Below are 16,587 nucleotides of genomic sequence, written 5' to 3'. Positions count from 1 at the left end.
CATTTTTTACTGACATACAGTGGGGGGGGGCTAAAAAACACACACACAATTTTCTCCCACCTTCTAAGTTCTTCTAGCTAACAGATACGGATTAACAAGAGAAAATCGAATTTTAATACGTATGCACAAGCAATTCACATAAGCATGCAAATTCCAAAAAGAGTGAGGCAAAATTGGGTATATGTGTCATGTTGGACAAATGAGCAAAATAGGGGAACAAGTACTTAGATTTCAAAAGCGAAAATGGGCAATTTAGGGGTAGCTGAGAGAGTGGCAAACACATTCCTGCCAGGCAGTTCAGAAAGAATGAGACATAGGGGAGTGATCTAGGTAACAGGCCCCTGCTTGGAGCCTTCCTGTCTGTGGTGCTTAACTCAGTTTAGGCTAAGGCTAAGGTATTGAATATGCTAAGATTTCCTTTTCTGGAGCAGGTCGTTATATCTGAATCTCTTGGGCAGGAAAAGGGGAAAATGTTCTTCTCGAGTCTTTTGTTTCTTAATAAGCAGCTTAAAATCAATATCCTAAAAGACGGTTTTAGGGTGGCAAAACTTTGTTCTGTTTTAAGTGCAAGACAGAAGATAACAGGAAAGCTCTGGAAGTAAATTACATGGGTTACATTTGATCTCTACCATTTCTTAACTGGGTGACCTTGATAAGGCAACTTAATCTCTCCGTGCCCCAGTTTCTCCATTTATAAAATAATGGATAATGGCAGAACCTACCTCAGAAGTGTTGTTATAAGGATTCAATGTGTCCATAATTGCAGTGCACTCAGAACTGTGCAGGGAGTTTAGTGTTGGCTCATATTAGTTACATCTTATATTTCTTGTTGAAAGAGACATTCTCTAAGACATTGATAATTTCTCTACTTGGGCAATGAGAATCGCACCCTTAATACGCGTTATAAAGTAGAATTAAATCTATTGTCTGATTTTTGAGAAATGTCCAAAACCAGAGAAACATAACAGGTAGTACTAATTCAGTTGTTGAACTGTTGAATAAAGCACCATAAAGAAATTCATTATGTAAAGGAATTCAAAAATTATTAGAAAGTTATTGTGCTTTTGCTGACCTTTTTGAACTGACAATCTGGCAGAGAAAAGAAAATGGAAGTCTAGTTACTGTATGGGATAAAGTTCATGGAGAATTGGTCTTCTTCTGCCCATCACGCTTTGCTGTGCGAGAGCCCAGGGATCTCCTTTCACTAAGCTTTGAATCGGGCCTGGTCTCAGGGAGGGATCATGTATGAGCAGAGCTAGGCTCCTTTGTGTTCCCAGCCGACAAAGACATTAACAATATTCCACTAATGAGAATTTTGTTTGCCATTACAATGTCAAGGTTAATCATTCATTTCCAGTTGATTTCTAACCTTTCTTAAGTGTGTTATGTCCAGGAGTGAATGATGATGTCTGTGAATGACAAGGCATGCTTTACACTGTCATCTCTCTTTGAGCCTTGCAGCGGCCTACTTAGATAGGTACTGCTAGTTTTATTTTCATTGATCTATTTTGCAGATATGCTTTAGAGAGATTGAATAACTTGTCCAGTAGCAGACAGCTAGTAGGTGATTAAGACAAGAGACAAATAAGATCATGACGGCATGAACTGTAAGCTTGCTGAGGGGAGGCAGAGTGCACAGGTGTATAGTGTTACCCTTGGTATACAGAACAAAGCCTTGGATGCAATCTGTGCCCAGTTCAGAGTTTCAAGTGAATAACTACAGTAGCCCTAATAGTTTGCTTTGGGAGTTGGAAGATGTGGCCTAAGAATAAAGGAAAGACTATTAAAGGTTCTGTGTTTTGTCACTTTAAAATATGGAGATGAGGAAGACTGCCCATGTCTTCTCTGTTTCACCGGAGGTCAGAAATATAAATATAACTATATAATGATTTTTTTCAATGTGTATCTGGCAACTTTCTCCAAAGTAATTAAACGTGTTTCCACCCATGATATTTCCAGAATTATAAAGGGAAATTCTCAACTCATGCAAAGAAAGATAGCCTAAAACCCAAGGTATTGTTATCCCTGAGATATTGCCCTTTAAAATAACCTGATCGTTTTACCTAAATCATCAGTAGGCTGATTTAATTTCATTCCTGACCCCAAAATGCAAAGATACTGCAAGTGGCCTGGTATTCGTGGAGGAAGACTTAGGAGATGTAGTGGCCCAGGGAAGAAAGTTATGAATTTCTGAATATCAAACAATTAAGTATTGCTTCTGATCTCAGTGGCCCTGTACATAGATCCTACATAACCTCTTAGATTTCCCTATGCTTATTACCTCTTTGGCTCATTGGGGAAATGGAGTCAGTCATGCTGATGAAGACTTAAAGGGCTAAACACCTGAAAAGCTCTCTGACAGTAGCTGCAGGAGTGCGTAATCATGTGTAATCACCATGTGTAATCACGTGTAATCACCATGTGCTTTTAATAGAGATCTAAAGACGGGATCGATGTCGCTCTCAAAAAGCTGACTTTTATTGTTTTTGTTTCCTTCCTTAAATGCCTAATTTGATGCTGACATGTCAAGATAGAGATGAGAACTTCAAACAGCCACTGTCACCCGCCTTTTCATCTCCTCCCTTCACTCTCTTCTATCTTATGACTGCTACATTTGTTGCCTTCTGCATCAAAACATCCTTATTTCTTATAAACTCACAGAAAAAAATCAACACACTCAAAGGTTAGAGAACACACATCCCCTTTCTAGGCCTTTTTGTCTTTTGAGTGGAGGGGAGCGGGGGACTGTAATCTTGGAAAAATGTGTTAGATTTCGAAAGTCTGAGTTTATCTTTCCTTCTAGTATTATCTACACTGAATATATATATTAAAATCTCAAACTTTCACACCTGAAAAACTTGTTAAAAGCTAAAATTCCTGGGTTCTACTCATAGAGATTTCTCTACATTGTGAGAAACCATCAGGGATCTGCATTTTAAAAAGCTTCTCAGAAAAATAGTATGCATTTTCTTTAAAAAAACAACCCCCCCCCCCCCACACACACACACTGTCATCATCTCTTTCACTCATTTGGTATTTTCCAGTTTTCCAAATGCTGGCGCATACATATTCAGTTCTGGGAGGTGGATATTCGGAATGATTATCACCATTTTGAGCATAAGAGAGAGACTCAGAGTTTAGCAATGATTTTTTTTTTAAGTACTTTTTTAAAAAAAAATTATCTTTATTGTTGAAAGTATTACAGATGTCCCCTTTTTTGCTCATTGACCCCTTCTACCCCACCCCCACCCCCCCACCCCAGGCCTTCACCTCACTGTCTGTGTCCATGGGTTATGCATATGTTCTCAAGGCCTCACTGTACATCTACCTTTTCCCATTTCTCTAGATGTCTCACCTTAGTTGACCTTTTTATTTTTGGGTGGTGAACTGAAGAAAAAGGCAAGAAGCTCCCAAAGCTAGCTAGCACTGTCTGTGCCTTCCTTCCTCAAGAATGAGACAAGTCTTCTGGCAGCCAAGGAAGGAAAATAGTTTTACCTGTGGAATGTGAATATTCGCCTAAATGCTATAGTGTTGCCTTGATTTAAAATGATGATCCACTTGCCCCATCCAGATGCACTTTGGAAAATGTATTCACCTGTCTTGCTCTGTATTGTTAAAATCCAAAGTTCTCTGTCCTAATTCAGCCACACTGAACTACTGCAGGGGATGAGTTCTTCCCATCCACAGTTGAGATTCCCCCTCCCAGGGCACCTTGCTCTTTAATTCTCCTTCCAGCTGTCTACCCCAAAAACCCCTGTCTGCCCAGAGGTAGCATGAAAGGTCCAGACCCCCAGACACAGTAGGGTTGTTTGACGTAATGCATAGTCTAAACAGTCTTACAAACCTCAGTCCTTCTCATTGCCCAAGTGCATTTCTGCTAGGTTCACTGGTGTGTGACCATATGCAGAGAGCTCCTGGAGCTCTCCAGGTCCCATGTTCATTTTCAGTAGCTTCCAGGGCCTGCGTTTTCCTTGCCCTCTACTAGGGTGGTTCCAGCATACACCTGTTTCTGCTTGGAAATCACACATTTAATCTTTGGGCACTACCCTCGGCACAGCCAGGTGTCTGGGAAGGGGAGGTGTTAGGGATATTTGAAGACAAGTTGAAGAGAGAGTGTAAAAAGGACTGATAGCCACTTCTAGGCTTTGGCATGAATGGAAGGTGATTACTCCTTTTGCATTTCCCAAAATCTTTCATGCTGCGTTTTAATCTGGGTGGCATTATCTCCTCTGCTGAGTTGTCTGTGACACCCAGCAGTCATCACAAGCCCTCCTGGAGAGCTGATTGCACTCCAGAGCTTGCTGTTGACTGCCCTTGTCCACAGTCACCTTACCTCCATTCTCCCAGTGCAGAGTGCTCACTTGGTCCCTCATTTTAGGGATTGAGCCCGTTCTGCAGCTTTCCAGATAAGACCAAGAAATCTGGGTTCAAAGGAAGCGGGAACACTTTTCCTGTTGCTGAATAAGCTAAACGTGGGGCCCAACCTGAGGGCCCAAGAGGCTGTTACTTTCTTCAGTGTCCCCTGCTTTTCTTCCTAAACAGAGAATTCTCCGGGCTCCAGATAATTGGAGAGAGGGTGGACTGCCTTCTGGCAGCGCCCAGACCCTTAATCCCTTCTTTGCTCACTCAGGGTCCTCCAGCCGGCTTGTGGTAGTGTTTTCTCTTGGGGGAGGGACTGGACAGAGCAGACCCAAGCTGCAGTTTCCCTGCTCTGCCTGAGAATTTCTCATCCAAACCTCAATCACGTAGGATTGCGTAGAGAGGAGAAGAGGGGAGAGACAGAAGACGGAGAAGGTGGAGAGGGGTGACAGGAAGGAGAGGAAGGGAGTCTGGGCGCAGAGGGCGCAAGGGACTGGAGGAACCTGAGCTCGGGCTCTTCCTGCGCTCGGCCGCCGCGCCCCACCTGGCCCACCTGGGCGCCCCGGAGCCCTCTGGAGGGTGGGCTAGCGGCACGGCAGGTTCTCCCACCGCCACCCTCTCGGTCCCACGGCCGTCTTGGCGGCGGTCGCCCTGCCTGGAGTTTTCTAAGGAGCTAGCGCTCCAGCCCAGAGAGCAGAGCCGCCCGGGAGGCGCTGACGGCACCGAGGCGCTGCGTGGGCTCCACGCTCCCGGAGCCCCAGCCCATGAATGGGAATCCACTCTGAGCGCCCCCTCCGGGGCCTGGCTCAGCAGCGAAGGACGCCCCGCTAGCCCAAGGCTCCGAGCGGACGCCGCGCGAGTTGGGCGCGTTGGCAGCAGCCCTCACCTGCCTCCTGGCCTGTGGGGCCCCAGAGTCTGCGCCTGGCCCCCAGGACCCGGGTTGGACTCTCCGCCGCCTCCCGCAGTCGCCCGGACGGCCCAAGGCCCCCTCCCCAGCGTGCGCCCCCTGGCGCCAGACCATGGTGGGCAGCCCCGGCCGGGAGCCGCAGCCACCTCCAGCCCACGTAGCCCGCAGCCAGCCCCCGCCCCACCCGAGCGAGCGGACACGGTCCCCTCCTCCCCCGGCCGGGATGGGCCGCGCGGGGCTGAGCGGGCGGCCTCGAGTCCGTGGGTGATCCCATCGGACCTGCTGCCTGCGAGCCAGCCGCCGCCGCCAGCCAGCGCGCCACCCCGGGGCCGGGCGGCGCGGGGCTGACCTGATCCCGCGCCCCGCGCGCCGCGCGCCCCGCCTGCTGCGCTCCCGCGGAGCCTGTGCGGAGACGGCTCTGCGCTGCGGCCGCCCGGTGGGCCGCGCTCGGGGAGCTCCGGCTGCGGGCGCGCGGGCGCCGGGCTGGAGAGGACACCTTCCTCCGGCGTCGCCGCCTTCTCAGGGGGCTTGTTCCAACTACTGAGTCATCCCAGATTCAGGATTCCCTAAATAATCACCAACTGTGCCCGGCTCGTGCCAGAAAGCAAGCGGAAAGAGAACACCTGCTCCAGGGACCCCGGCACCCCCCTCCCCGCCCGCCTCCCGCGGGTTTCTCCCTGAGGGGTGCTGAGCCCTCGAGGATCCCCCGGGCTCCCTCCTGCCCCCTCCCAGCCCCTCACTCCCGCCCCTCCCCAGCCTCCCGCTCCGTTCCGTTCGCAGCGCCGCTGGCAGGCGGGGCGTCGCGCGCTCGGCTCTCCGCGCTCGGCTCTCCGCTCTCCGCTCATCGCAGCCTTTCCCGGGCCCGCACCCTGAGCCCGCACCGCCCGGCTCCGGCCAACCTCGCACCCTGCGCGCCCCCGGACTCCGAGACGGCGGCGGGCGCGATGCGCGGCTTGGCGCCCACCCCGCCGGGAAGGACCTGCTAAGCTCCGGAGCCGTGGGCCGCGGGGGGTTAAATCGCTGCCTCCTCTCCTCGCTCGCGGTTGGTGGCTTGTTCTCTAAAGGAACGTTTTATTCACTTTTTAAGTATTTTCTCCGGGGGTGGGGGGAGGCAGGCCGCCGCACCTGCCCGGACTCTCCTTTGTAGCCGGGTTTTCTATGGTGTATGTGTCGGTACACTTTGGACACCTCGCAAGGCTCGCGCCTCTCCGACAGGGCTTGTCGTTTTGGACATCTTTGTAACCCTTCCACTTGGTACTCTGAAGGCAGCGTGGCCAAACTCCCCTCCGCCCCCTTCGACCCCGATCCGCCTTGGGGGCGCAAGTTTGGGGTGCGGGAGCCTGGTTCCCAGGAAGGCCCGGGAGCGCCCCGCCCCCGCCGCCGCCAGCGGTTGGGGAAGTTTACATCTGGATTTTCACACGTTTTGTCGCCGCTGCCCAGACTCTGGCAAAGCTTGTGGGCGCCTGGTTTTCGGAACGGCAGCCTTTCCAACTCAGTAGCACTGCCTCCCGCGCCGGCCCGCCCCCCCGCCGCCGCGGGGTCCTGCCCTCGCGCCGCGGGGAGAGCCACCCCAGGCCGAGGGGAGCCGGCCCCGGCGCGCTGAGCCGCTATGGCCGCGGCTATAGCCAGCTCCCTGATCCGGCAGAAGCGACAGGCCAGGGAGTCCAACAGCGACCGGGTGTCGGCCTCCAAGCGCCGCTCCAGCCCCAGCAAAGACGGGCGCTCCTTGTGCGAGAGGCACGTCCTCGGGGTATTCAGCAAAGTGCGCTTCTGCAGCGGCCGCAAGAGGCCGGTGAGACGGAGACCAGGTCAGTAGAAGCCCGCGCAGTGGGCTCCCCAGAGGCGGACACCCCCTCCCCTTCCGCAGAACACCTGGGGAGCACGCATGGAAGGGAACCAGGATCTCCCCTTCCACCCTGCCCCCCCCTTCCTTAATTTTCAGACATCTCTCAGTCACCCCTCTGCCTTTAATAGCTTCTTGTCCCATATTTGGGAAAACACTTTACACCTTGATGTAACTATGGTTTGACTAGGATGAGAGTTTTGCCTGTAATACTTCTAGTCCCCTATAGCCTGTAGAGTCCCTGAGGGCACCTCATTCATTTTTTCTTCCATCCATCCATCCATCCATCCATCCATCCCTTATATTACCTACTGAGAACCTAACTGTAAATAAACACCTTCTCGCCCTCTCTCTCATGATATTTAGCCCAGTTCTTGACTCATAATAGACACCTAGTAGACACCAGGCAAACTTAAATTTATTCACTCTTCCTGACTCTTCCTCCAGCAACACATGATACTGCATCCTTCAGCTCTTCCGATTAGTTTCTCACCTCCTCATTTTCCCGCCTGCCCTTTCACTTCCTTTAGGTGGACCTCCCTCTCCTAGGCTCTGCCTCCACTACTCTCATGGCTCCCCGGGCTCTGCTCACTCACTTTTCTGCCCTGTTACTCCCATCCTTTGTATACTCACACTTACTTTCGGGGACACTAGGGGGAAAAAACATCATCTCTGCAGTTTGGCCTCAGGGAGAGGAAAGAAAACTTTAGACTTATTAGAGATTTTCTTGGCATGGCCTTTCTGAAGCTGATTCTCTCATTTGGCCCTTAATTCAAATGGCTGTGCTATAATGTGTGTCTGTTTACAAAGGGAAACTGGATGCCTTGAGTTACAGAGTGATACAGTGTCCCAGCTTGAGAGAATGCTAGCAGAATTGCCCTGGTCTGTGCTTGCACCAGACTTTGTTGATCCTCTGGGCGTGGCTGGCAGAGTCATTTGCAACATGCAGGTGTATTCTATCCATACTGTGGATGACCCGAAAGGAAATACCGCCTAGAAAAAAAAGCTTGCATTCTGCAATTAGTTGACTAGTTTAGGCTGGCGTCTTTGCAACTCTGTGATGTTCTCCTGGGTTCCAGGATTGAGGCACATGGGCCAGGGTCACTGGGGTGAGGAAAATGCTTGGAAAGTTTAGTTGATTGGGACTCAGAATTAGTTTAGAAATTTGGGATTAAGTCTTGTGAAGAAGGCATCTCATCTCATTTTTCCATTGGGTGTTGATGACATTATTTCCTTTGTGGTGGGCTCATTTCCTTATTCTGTGAGTTTGATGAAATAGTAAATTTCAGGAGTACACCAAAATCATTATGGTCCCAAGGCAGGAGCTACTAAAGTCTCTGTTATTTTGCATTCAATTAATATAACCTGTTTATTTTATATGGTGAAGATTTATGCCAAAGCTATAGAGTTATCTCTGCACAATAAGTAATTCGCATTAAGGAGAAATAAATTCCCTGGTATTATGCAGGGATCATTTGGGGGCCATCTTCTCTCAGGGCTTATGTAGTCTACAAGGAACTTCAAGCCTCTGAGTTCAATGGGATTCTTATGTCTCAGTCTATGAAGTATTCTTGCACTCTAGTTAGGATAACTATATGATATTTGTGAATAGAGCCTCCTCAGTTCAAAACAAGGTAATACAAATGATCAGTGAATTTTATTTATGAATGGATAAGATAGACTCACCTGATTTTTGTTGAAGTTGATTTGCAGATTCTGTTTGCATGGCTGAATTTTGCATAGGGAAATTGCTTCCTGTGGCCCTTCCCTCAGCATCCCATTAGAATTTAAGGGAATTGCTGAGTTTATTGTTTTCATCAGTGTTCATTTAATCTGCTCCTCTTTCTCATCTACTTAGTATACATCTTGGCAGAGAGGATCCTGACTGGTGACTTCCTTTAGCTAAGTGTCACAGTAATAATCTGGCAGAAAGATGACAATACCTGTTAAGACAGGCCCAATGCAAGGGTGACATGCATGTATCTGTGCACCGGGGGCTTCAGCTTGCTGAGGCTTAGCTTAGAAGAATGGGAGTGTGGGGTGCCAAAAAGCTTCCTGGGAAGATGATAGTGAGCTATTATCTATACTAACAAAAAGCCACGTAATTAATCTGTTGATTTGCTGTCAGCAGCCTTGATTCACATAGCATGGTATGAGCCTCTTTATAGGAAGATAGCGCCTTCCATATCTCAATTTCTGAGAGGATTCTTCAATTGAATTGGAATGAAGTTACCAAGCACCAGAAAGGAAAATTATTTGAGCGAATCTGTTTTATAAGCACTTTGATGTTATGTTCGCGTAAGATTTAAGTTATTCTTGAGCTCACTAACCGATATCCTTGCGAACTCCAAACTAAGTCACAAGTGGCAAAGTGGTCACGTTCCTTTGACCAGACTTTCCAGGGAGTGAGGCTGAGACAGTGAAACTAAGCCAAGTATTGGATGGGAAAGGCCACGGTTGAATATCTGATTTCAGGTCTGACTCATTCGGTGTCTCCCAGTCTCTTGTCTTAGCTCACCAAGTTTTGATATGTACAATACTGAAACTTTATAAACAGTGAGAGTACTGAAATTACACGGTGAATGTCTCAGATTTCAACATCGTGATATTGCAGAATGAAGATGTGAGAACTGGCAGGGTGGACCTCCCATCACACAGTTACAGGGCTGTGGTTCACACTGGATACTTTGTGAATGTCATCCCTGGAGCGCAATGTGATGGCTTACCCAGGGACTGTGCAGCAACACCTTACTTAGATGAGAAATCCTAGATTCAGTCTCGGTGGTTTACACAAGCTTACACAGCTACATTGTGGCAAAATTGGGACTAGACCGAGATCAAATTGGTTTTTCTTGCCTGTGCTTTTTGCAGCACAACACAGAAAAAAAGTAGTATGAAGAAGAACTAGATGTCCTCTCTCAAAGGATGGAAATCACTTTGTGTATTTTTATTTTTTTTTACTATTAGGGATCGTTGTTATTATTTTTTTAAATATTTTTTATTGATTTTTAGAGAGAGAGGAAGGGAGAGAGAGAGAAGGAAACATCAACGTGAGAGGGAAATATTCATCAGTTGCCTCCTGCAAGCCCCCTTCTAGGGATTTAGCTCGTAACCCGGGCTCATGCCCTGACTGGGAATCCAACTGGTAGCATTTAGGTGCAAGGAACACCCAACCAACTGAGCCACACGGGCAAGGGCATTATCATTATTATTTTGTAATGAGAATAGGAATGGGGCAGGGTAGAGGAGGTAACTAGTAGAGGAGGCATAGGCTAAGTCAGGCAGTTGGTTTCTAAAATGACCATCCTATAGCAAGCATGCATTATAAAGTAAATCCAATAGCGAAGACATATACACAGCACAGGAATGAATAGTTAGCTCCTTAGGCATTTTGTGGGCTGCGGCTCTTTGGAGATGAAATGTTGAAGGCCTTAAACTGACAAGTTGGCTGAGGCCATTGAACCATAAAAGGCCTTTAGAACATTTCTCTTTGTGCACTTTATAATAAAGAAGGAAGCATTCTTATGGTCATTATCTGAGTCATTACGCATGTGTGAAATACCTGTATGAGCCAGGCCTGCTAGAATATTTGCTTAAATGTTGATGCCACTTAATTTGCTATATCTAGGCTATTAGTACATCCATGTGAGTTACATGGCTTATTCATTTCCTCTATTTGTTTTACTTTTGAATAGAAATACCTGTATAAATGATTGACTTCAAAACTCTTTATATTCTGACTCGGAAGTTACTACAGGTAATGGATAGCATTCACAATCATTAAGGGAAAGGTGTTTATAGAATCTCTGAATGTTGGAGCTGCCATGGCCATGACCCTTTGAAGGTCATCCAGTATCACTCTTCCATTTTTCAAATGAGTGCCTTTCTGGGAAGTACAGAGTAACTAGATAAACCTAAATCTATGTATTTGAAGCAATTTTGTGTTTTTATTATTTTCCCATAAAATTTAATTTCTCCCAGCAAACCAGAGCATTAAAAAATCAGCAATCAGGGAAAATTCCTTGCCTAATTAAATTAGATATTTTTCATAAATGAAGTATTTTGTTTTCTATGTCCCTCCCTTTTTAAAATTGATGTAGTATATTGCTCTGGCCAGTGTGGCTCAGTGGGTTGGAATGTCATCCTGTACACCAAGAGGTTGCAGGTTTGATTCCCGGTCAAGGCACTTACCTAGGTTGTGGGTTTGTCTCAGGTCAGAGCCCATACGGGAGGCAACTGATCGATGTTTCTCTCTCATGTCATGTTTTTCTCTCTCTCCCTTCCACTCAGGAATATATGATGTAGTATACTTACACTGAGTGGATATAGTAAACCAAAGAAGTGATTGTAAGTTTTACTAAATTTTATTGCTTTTAATTGTCTATTTTTTCTGAGTTCTTATTTCTACTGTTATAAAAGTTATGGTTATTCAAAATATTTTAGTATTATTTCAACTTGTTTTGGTAGATATATAGTATTTAATAGCACAGTCATTCAACATTTTACTATCAAACACATCCTTTTAGAGAGATGAAGGAACATCACAGAAAACTGAAACTTCAAGAATAAGACAGATAAAAAAGGGGAAATGATGCTTACTGGTGATCTATGGAATATAAATTAGATTTTTATAAATTGAAATAATTTTGGTTCATATATACGTCAAGAATAGATTCATATGACAAGTGACATTTTACATGTATAGCAAGCACTTTTATTATATTTTCTTTTTTAAACTACAAAATCGGCTTAATTAAATGATATTTGGCTTGATGTCTGCTAAAAAGCAAAACAAAACAACAACAGGAAAACAAGCTTTTCTCCTCAGAAACCCACCCTAGGGTCTAAACTGAAGCTTTGTATGTGTTTTTTTAATCCTTCCTCCTGCAGCAGTGCATTTTCATCAGCAAATTATGTTCCCATTGTAAGAACACTATAAAGTAGCAGGCACTTCGATCTCGGATCTCCTGATTTCTTTCATCCCGCAGAGATCTCATCAGGCCATAACTCGGGATTAAGTCTTTTAAAGTTTTAACAAAGCCGATATTCTTGAACAGAATTAGAAAAACAATTTGCAGGAAATGAGGCAGTCTTTGTATTTGAGGAAGCAAGAGGAATATTTTGGAAGTTCTTTAGAAACTAAAGCTTTGTGTCATAAAATTGTGTTTTAAAAACATACTGGGTTTAGTAGGATTGCGCCACCTTGCTTTTGTTCTAGGTGAGAGCCTGTTTTTGCCTGGACATCACATACATTGTTGATTTGGTTTGGAAAATTTGCTAATAGTGACTCATTTTTTCTTGTCTCTTCCTTGAGTGTTTCATCATAATGTATATTTGCTATTGACTTTTCCTTCTAGGATTATTATGTATTTGATGAGGACTCTGAAAGACAGCCTCATTAAACACAGGGGACCCCCACAATATACTACATTTTTTATTCTATTAACGGCCTACCAGTCATACTGCAGAGCTTTACCTGTTGTCCAAAGGAAGAGGCACCAAATCTGAAGGGCTCTGATTCCGAGGCCACCTTTTAAGCATCTGTGAGAAGGAGGAGCCTTACTTGCAAAATGTCTGTAAATTAATCACATATAATGATAACTCCTAAATATAACCACTAACTACTCTGTGACTTCAGGGTTTACGGTTGCTTCACATTTTTTGCCCCTTTTATTTTTTATGTTTTTGTTTTAAAATTTTATTTATATTTTACTCATTTACTTCTTTTCTTTATAAAATTAAATCTATTGAGCTGATATTGGTTAATAAGATTATGTAAGTTTCAAGTGTACAATTCCATAATATATCATCTGTATAGTGATCAACTGACATGCTTTGTCCCATATTTGAAATAAGGAAACTAAGCTTCGAAGAGGCTGAAAGACTTGTTCAGGTTCCTGGAGTTAGGACCTGGCTAAGCTGTCCCATGACCCCCAGCCCCTACACTGCAGTTCCTCTGTCTTTGTCTTTCACCACCTTTGGCTAAGACAGCCGAATCTCAATGCCTCAGTTTGATTCAAAGCTGGGAAATTGCTGTTGGAGGGAATCCAGTGAAGAATTCGAGGAAGTGCTTTGCTGTTTGTCTGATCTGGAGCTTCCAGGGAGGGTCTCTCGTGAGGATGGGGGGAAGTGGGAAGACTGGTAGAGGCCTTCAGGCTGGAACTGAATCAACAGGCCTGAGGCTGTGTTGTTAAGGGCTGGACCCAGGCTCCTGGCTGGGATGTCCCTCTCTGCATGCCAGGGGCCTTAGAAATATCAAAGGGTGCCACTTGGAGCACCTAAGCACTCTCTGTGCTGTGAAACCTGGGTCCAGAGGGGCAGACTTTCTTGACTGTACACACAAACAATTGCTTCAGATGTTTTTGAACATAAAGCGGTTAATACCAAGGTCAAAAGAGCCCTATGGTAATTAGTCTTTTTTTTTTTTTTTTTTTTAAGCTACTGTTTAAGTGACAGTGTATTAGAGCAATGAAGTGCATGGACTTCGGTGTGGGATCTGAATTCAAGTTTTGGGAATGATATTTGTAAGAACACTAGGGCAAGTTTCTTAATATCTTTGAGCCTCAGTTTGCTGATATCTAAAGTGAAGATAACTAGCATTTGGTGAGGAAATGTCCCTCTGAGTAAAAGTTTGTCTGGCGCCCAATTCCAGTGGGGGGTGCAGTTCCCACACCAACAGAAATTCTCAGACACCAGCTGGGAGTCTTACAATGAACTCGGCTCTGACACTACCTATCTGAAGATAGTGTCAGATTCCACAGGTTCAGGGCTCAATCCCATGAGACAGTTCCCCTGCCCCCATTCAGACACCTTTCACAAAGCCAGGTTGTCCCCTGTGTTCTAACCAACCAACTGTGAATGGAACCTCTCCTTGGACTTTAGGAGCCTGTTGCAAGTTCAGGTTGTTGGCTGTACATCTGATCAACTGGTTATAAATTAGAGGTTCCCCTGACCCCTCCTCGGGTTCAATGAATTTCTTAGAGTGGCTCACAGAAATTAGACATTTAACTTGCTAGATCCCTCGTCTACTGTGAATGAATATAACTCAGAAAGAGCCAGGTGGAAGAGAGGCTTAGGGCAAGGTATGGGGACAAGGTGTGGAGCTTCTGTGCCCTCTCCAGGAGCCCCACTCTGTGTTCACCAACCAGGGAGCTCTTCCAACGTGCCCTTTTTTGGTTTTTATGGAGCCTTCATTACACAGACACGATTAAATCGTTGGCCGTTGGTGACTGATTCAACCGCCAGCCCCTCTCCCTTCCTTGAGCTGTGGGGTGGACTGAAAGTTCCAGTCTTTTCATCATTTGGTCGGTTCTCTTGGCAGCAACTACCCCTATCCTTAGTTTTGGTCCAGAAATCACCTCATTAACATAATCAAGACATCCTGCCAGTGTCATCACTTAGGAGATCCCAGGAGTTTTAGGAGCTCTGTGCCAGAACAGGGATGAAGACCAAATATATATTTCTTATAAGTCACGTGAGGGAGTTATTTAAGCTGTGTTCTGCAAGGTGAGGCAGGCGGAGAGGCTGGAAGAACGTTCAGGGCAGAAGAGAACATCTCACATGAAGATCAAGGTGAGAGGGCGTTTGGTGCTTTTGAAGAAATTGAAGTATAGGCCGAATCCTGAGAGCAAGGGGCACAGGTGATGTCGGGAAGCTTGTCAAGGGCATAGTTGTGCAGGACCTTAAAATCCCTTGGAGGGATTTCAAATTTTCATCTGGGGTGTAAAGAAGAGTTAGAAGTAGGGGGTGATATGATGGACTTGTGTTTTTAGATGGATGCCATGGCTTAGGAGAGAATGGATTGCAAGAGAGGCAGAAGAGAAGCAAAGGAGTCATAAGGCTTCCAGAGCGTCAGTGTGAGCAAGGATTCCTCAGTGTGGTGCAGAGGCCCTGGGAGCACCTTGCAAACCTTCCAGTGTATCCACAAGCTCACAACTATTTGCATAATAGCATTTAATAATAATATCAATTATTTGCGTTTTCCACTCATTCTGTTATAAGTGTTTATTGGAGTTTTCCAGAGACCCTGTGATATATCTGTAGTCATCTAAAAGGGCTATTAAAATGTCCCTCCTTTTTCAGCCACATATCAGGTTACATTTTCATACTTCAACCAAAACAACATATAACTAGAGATTAAATGCAGAAGCAGACTTGAGAATCCAGTTAATTTCTATTAAGTCAGACATTAAAGAGATTTGCAAACATATGAACTACTTTTTCACTCTTTTTTCTTTGTTTTGGAAAATAAAACATTTTGTTTCATTAAAACATGGTATTTATGTTAATATTTAATGGACTTGTTTTTATTGAGATATAATTGACATATAATATTATATTAGTCAGACATCACTTATCACTTTTGTTTGTTTGTTTTTAACCTCCTAGGTGATTCTGATTTGCAGCCAGGGTTGAGACTCACTGACCTGTTACAGTCCCATCATTTCATACCTGTGGGCCTTAAACAAAAAATAATTATTCCAGGCATTAATGCCTTTAATGAATGGAATAATTGTTCATGATGCAAGGAACACATTCATGATGCCTAGAAACTGTGCACACCAATTTTCATTATAACGATGATTCCTTCCTTTTGCTTATTTGTTGCATCTCTCCAGTGTTTAATGGTGTCCACAACCTGAGCCGCGTGATGTGATATGCCGCTGCTTTCTGACTGGCATGCTGGCTCCTAGGACAGGACCTGTGCCCTGTTCCTCACTAGGTTCTCTGTGCTTAGCATCCTGCGTGTATCACTGCAGTTCCTCCGTCACCGTTAAATAAATGAGTAAATGACAAGCCTACTCACTGAGTGCTGTACTTTTACAGCAAGCCTCGGAGAAAGAGGATTCTGAAGTTACTGTCTCCAGTTTTCTCATAAGGGTGCTAAGGTCTAGCAGGCCTGGAGCTGCTCAGGAGCTTCTGAAGTTCACAAGACTAGTTGGAAGTAGATTCTGGGTTTGTGCTCATGCTTCTTTTTCCTAGTCTGCTTGTTTTTTTAACACTCTGCCAGCACTGGAAATGGACCTCAGTTTCTTTCTATGAAAAACAGGAAAACTAATGAAAGGATATCTGAGGGCCTTTTTAGCATGAAAAGTCATTAAATAGCCCCCTCTCCCAGGACACACACTCATGACTAGCAACATGAAAGTCTAATCTGCTTCCTACTTGGTACTCACACAGGAAGTAGAAAAATGTTTCCCAGTCTGCTGTTTAGGATGTTCTCAACTGCATTCCCTGTTTAATTACCAGCAATGTGCTAGCAAACGTATCTTTGTCTGAAACGTCAGTCTTTATTTCTTTCGACATCAATTTAAGCCTATTCTCTTCCTCCAAGGATTAGTAATTAAATCCAGCACGCTTTAGTGTTTTAGACATTTTTAAGCCTAAGGTCAAAAAGAGGATTGAAATGAAGTGTGAACAAAATTCAGGAGAGAAAAATTATGAGATAGTTTAAGGTATTATAAAAAGAAAAAGAAAA

General features: G+C 45.2%; 1 protein-coding gene across 3 annotated transcripts in view; it reads left to right on the top strand.

Moving 5' to 3' along the window:
• FGF12 (fibroblast growth factor 12) overlaps positions 1 to 16,587 on the top strand; it is a 441,503-nt gene that overhangs the window by 223,095 nt on the left and 201,821 nt on the right. The window contains exon 1 of one of the 3 annotated variants that reach the window (XM_081139422.1): positions 6,051 to 7,074. The exons of the other annotated variants lie outside the window; for them this stretch is intronic. Within the exon in view, the coding sequence (XP_080995548.1) occupies positions 6,876 to 7,074 (199 nt within the window). The 5' untranslated portion in view covers positions 6,051 to 6,875. Of the gene's footprint in view, positions 1 to 6,050; positions 7,075 to 16,587 lie in introns of those variants that run through there. 3 annotated transcript variants of the gene reach the window in all.

Source organism: Miniopterus schreibersii (assembly GCF_964146895.1).
Source record: "Miniopterus schreibersii genome assembly, chromosome: 5".
NCBI lineage: Eukaryota > Metazoa > Chordata > Mammalia > Chiroptera > Miniopteridae > Miniopterus > Miniopterus schreibersii.
The sequence above is the reverse complement of the archived record's forward strand: the minus strand, read 5'-3'. Positions and strand labels throughout refer to the sequence as shown.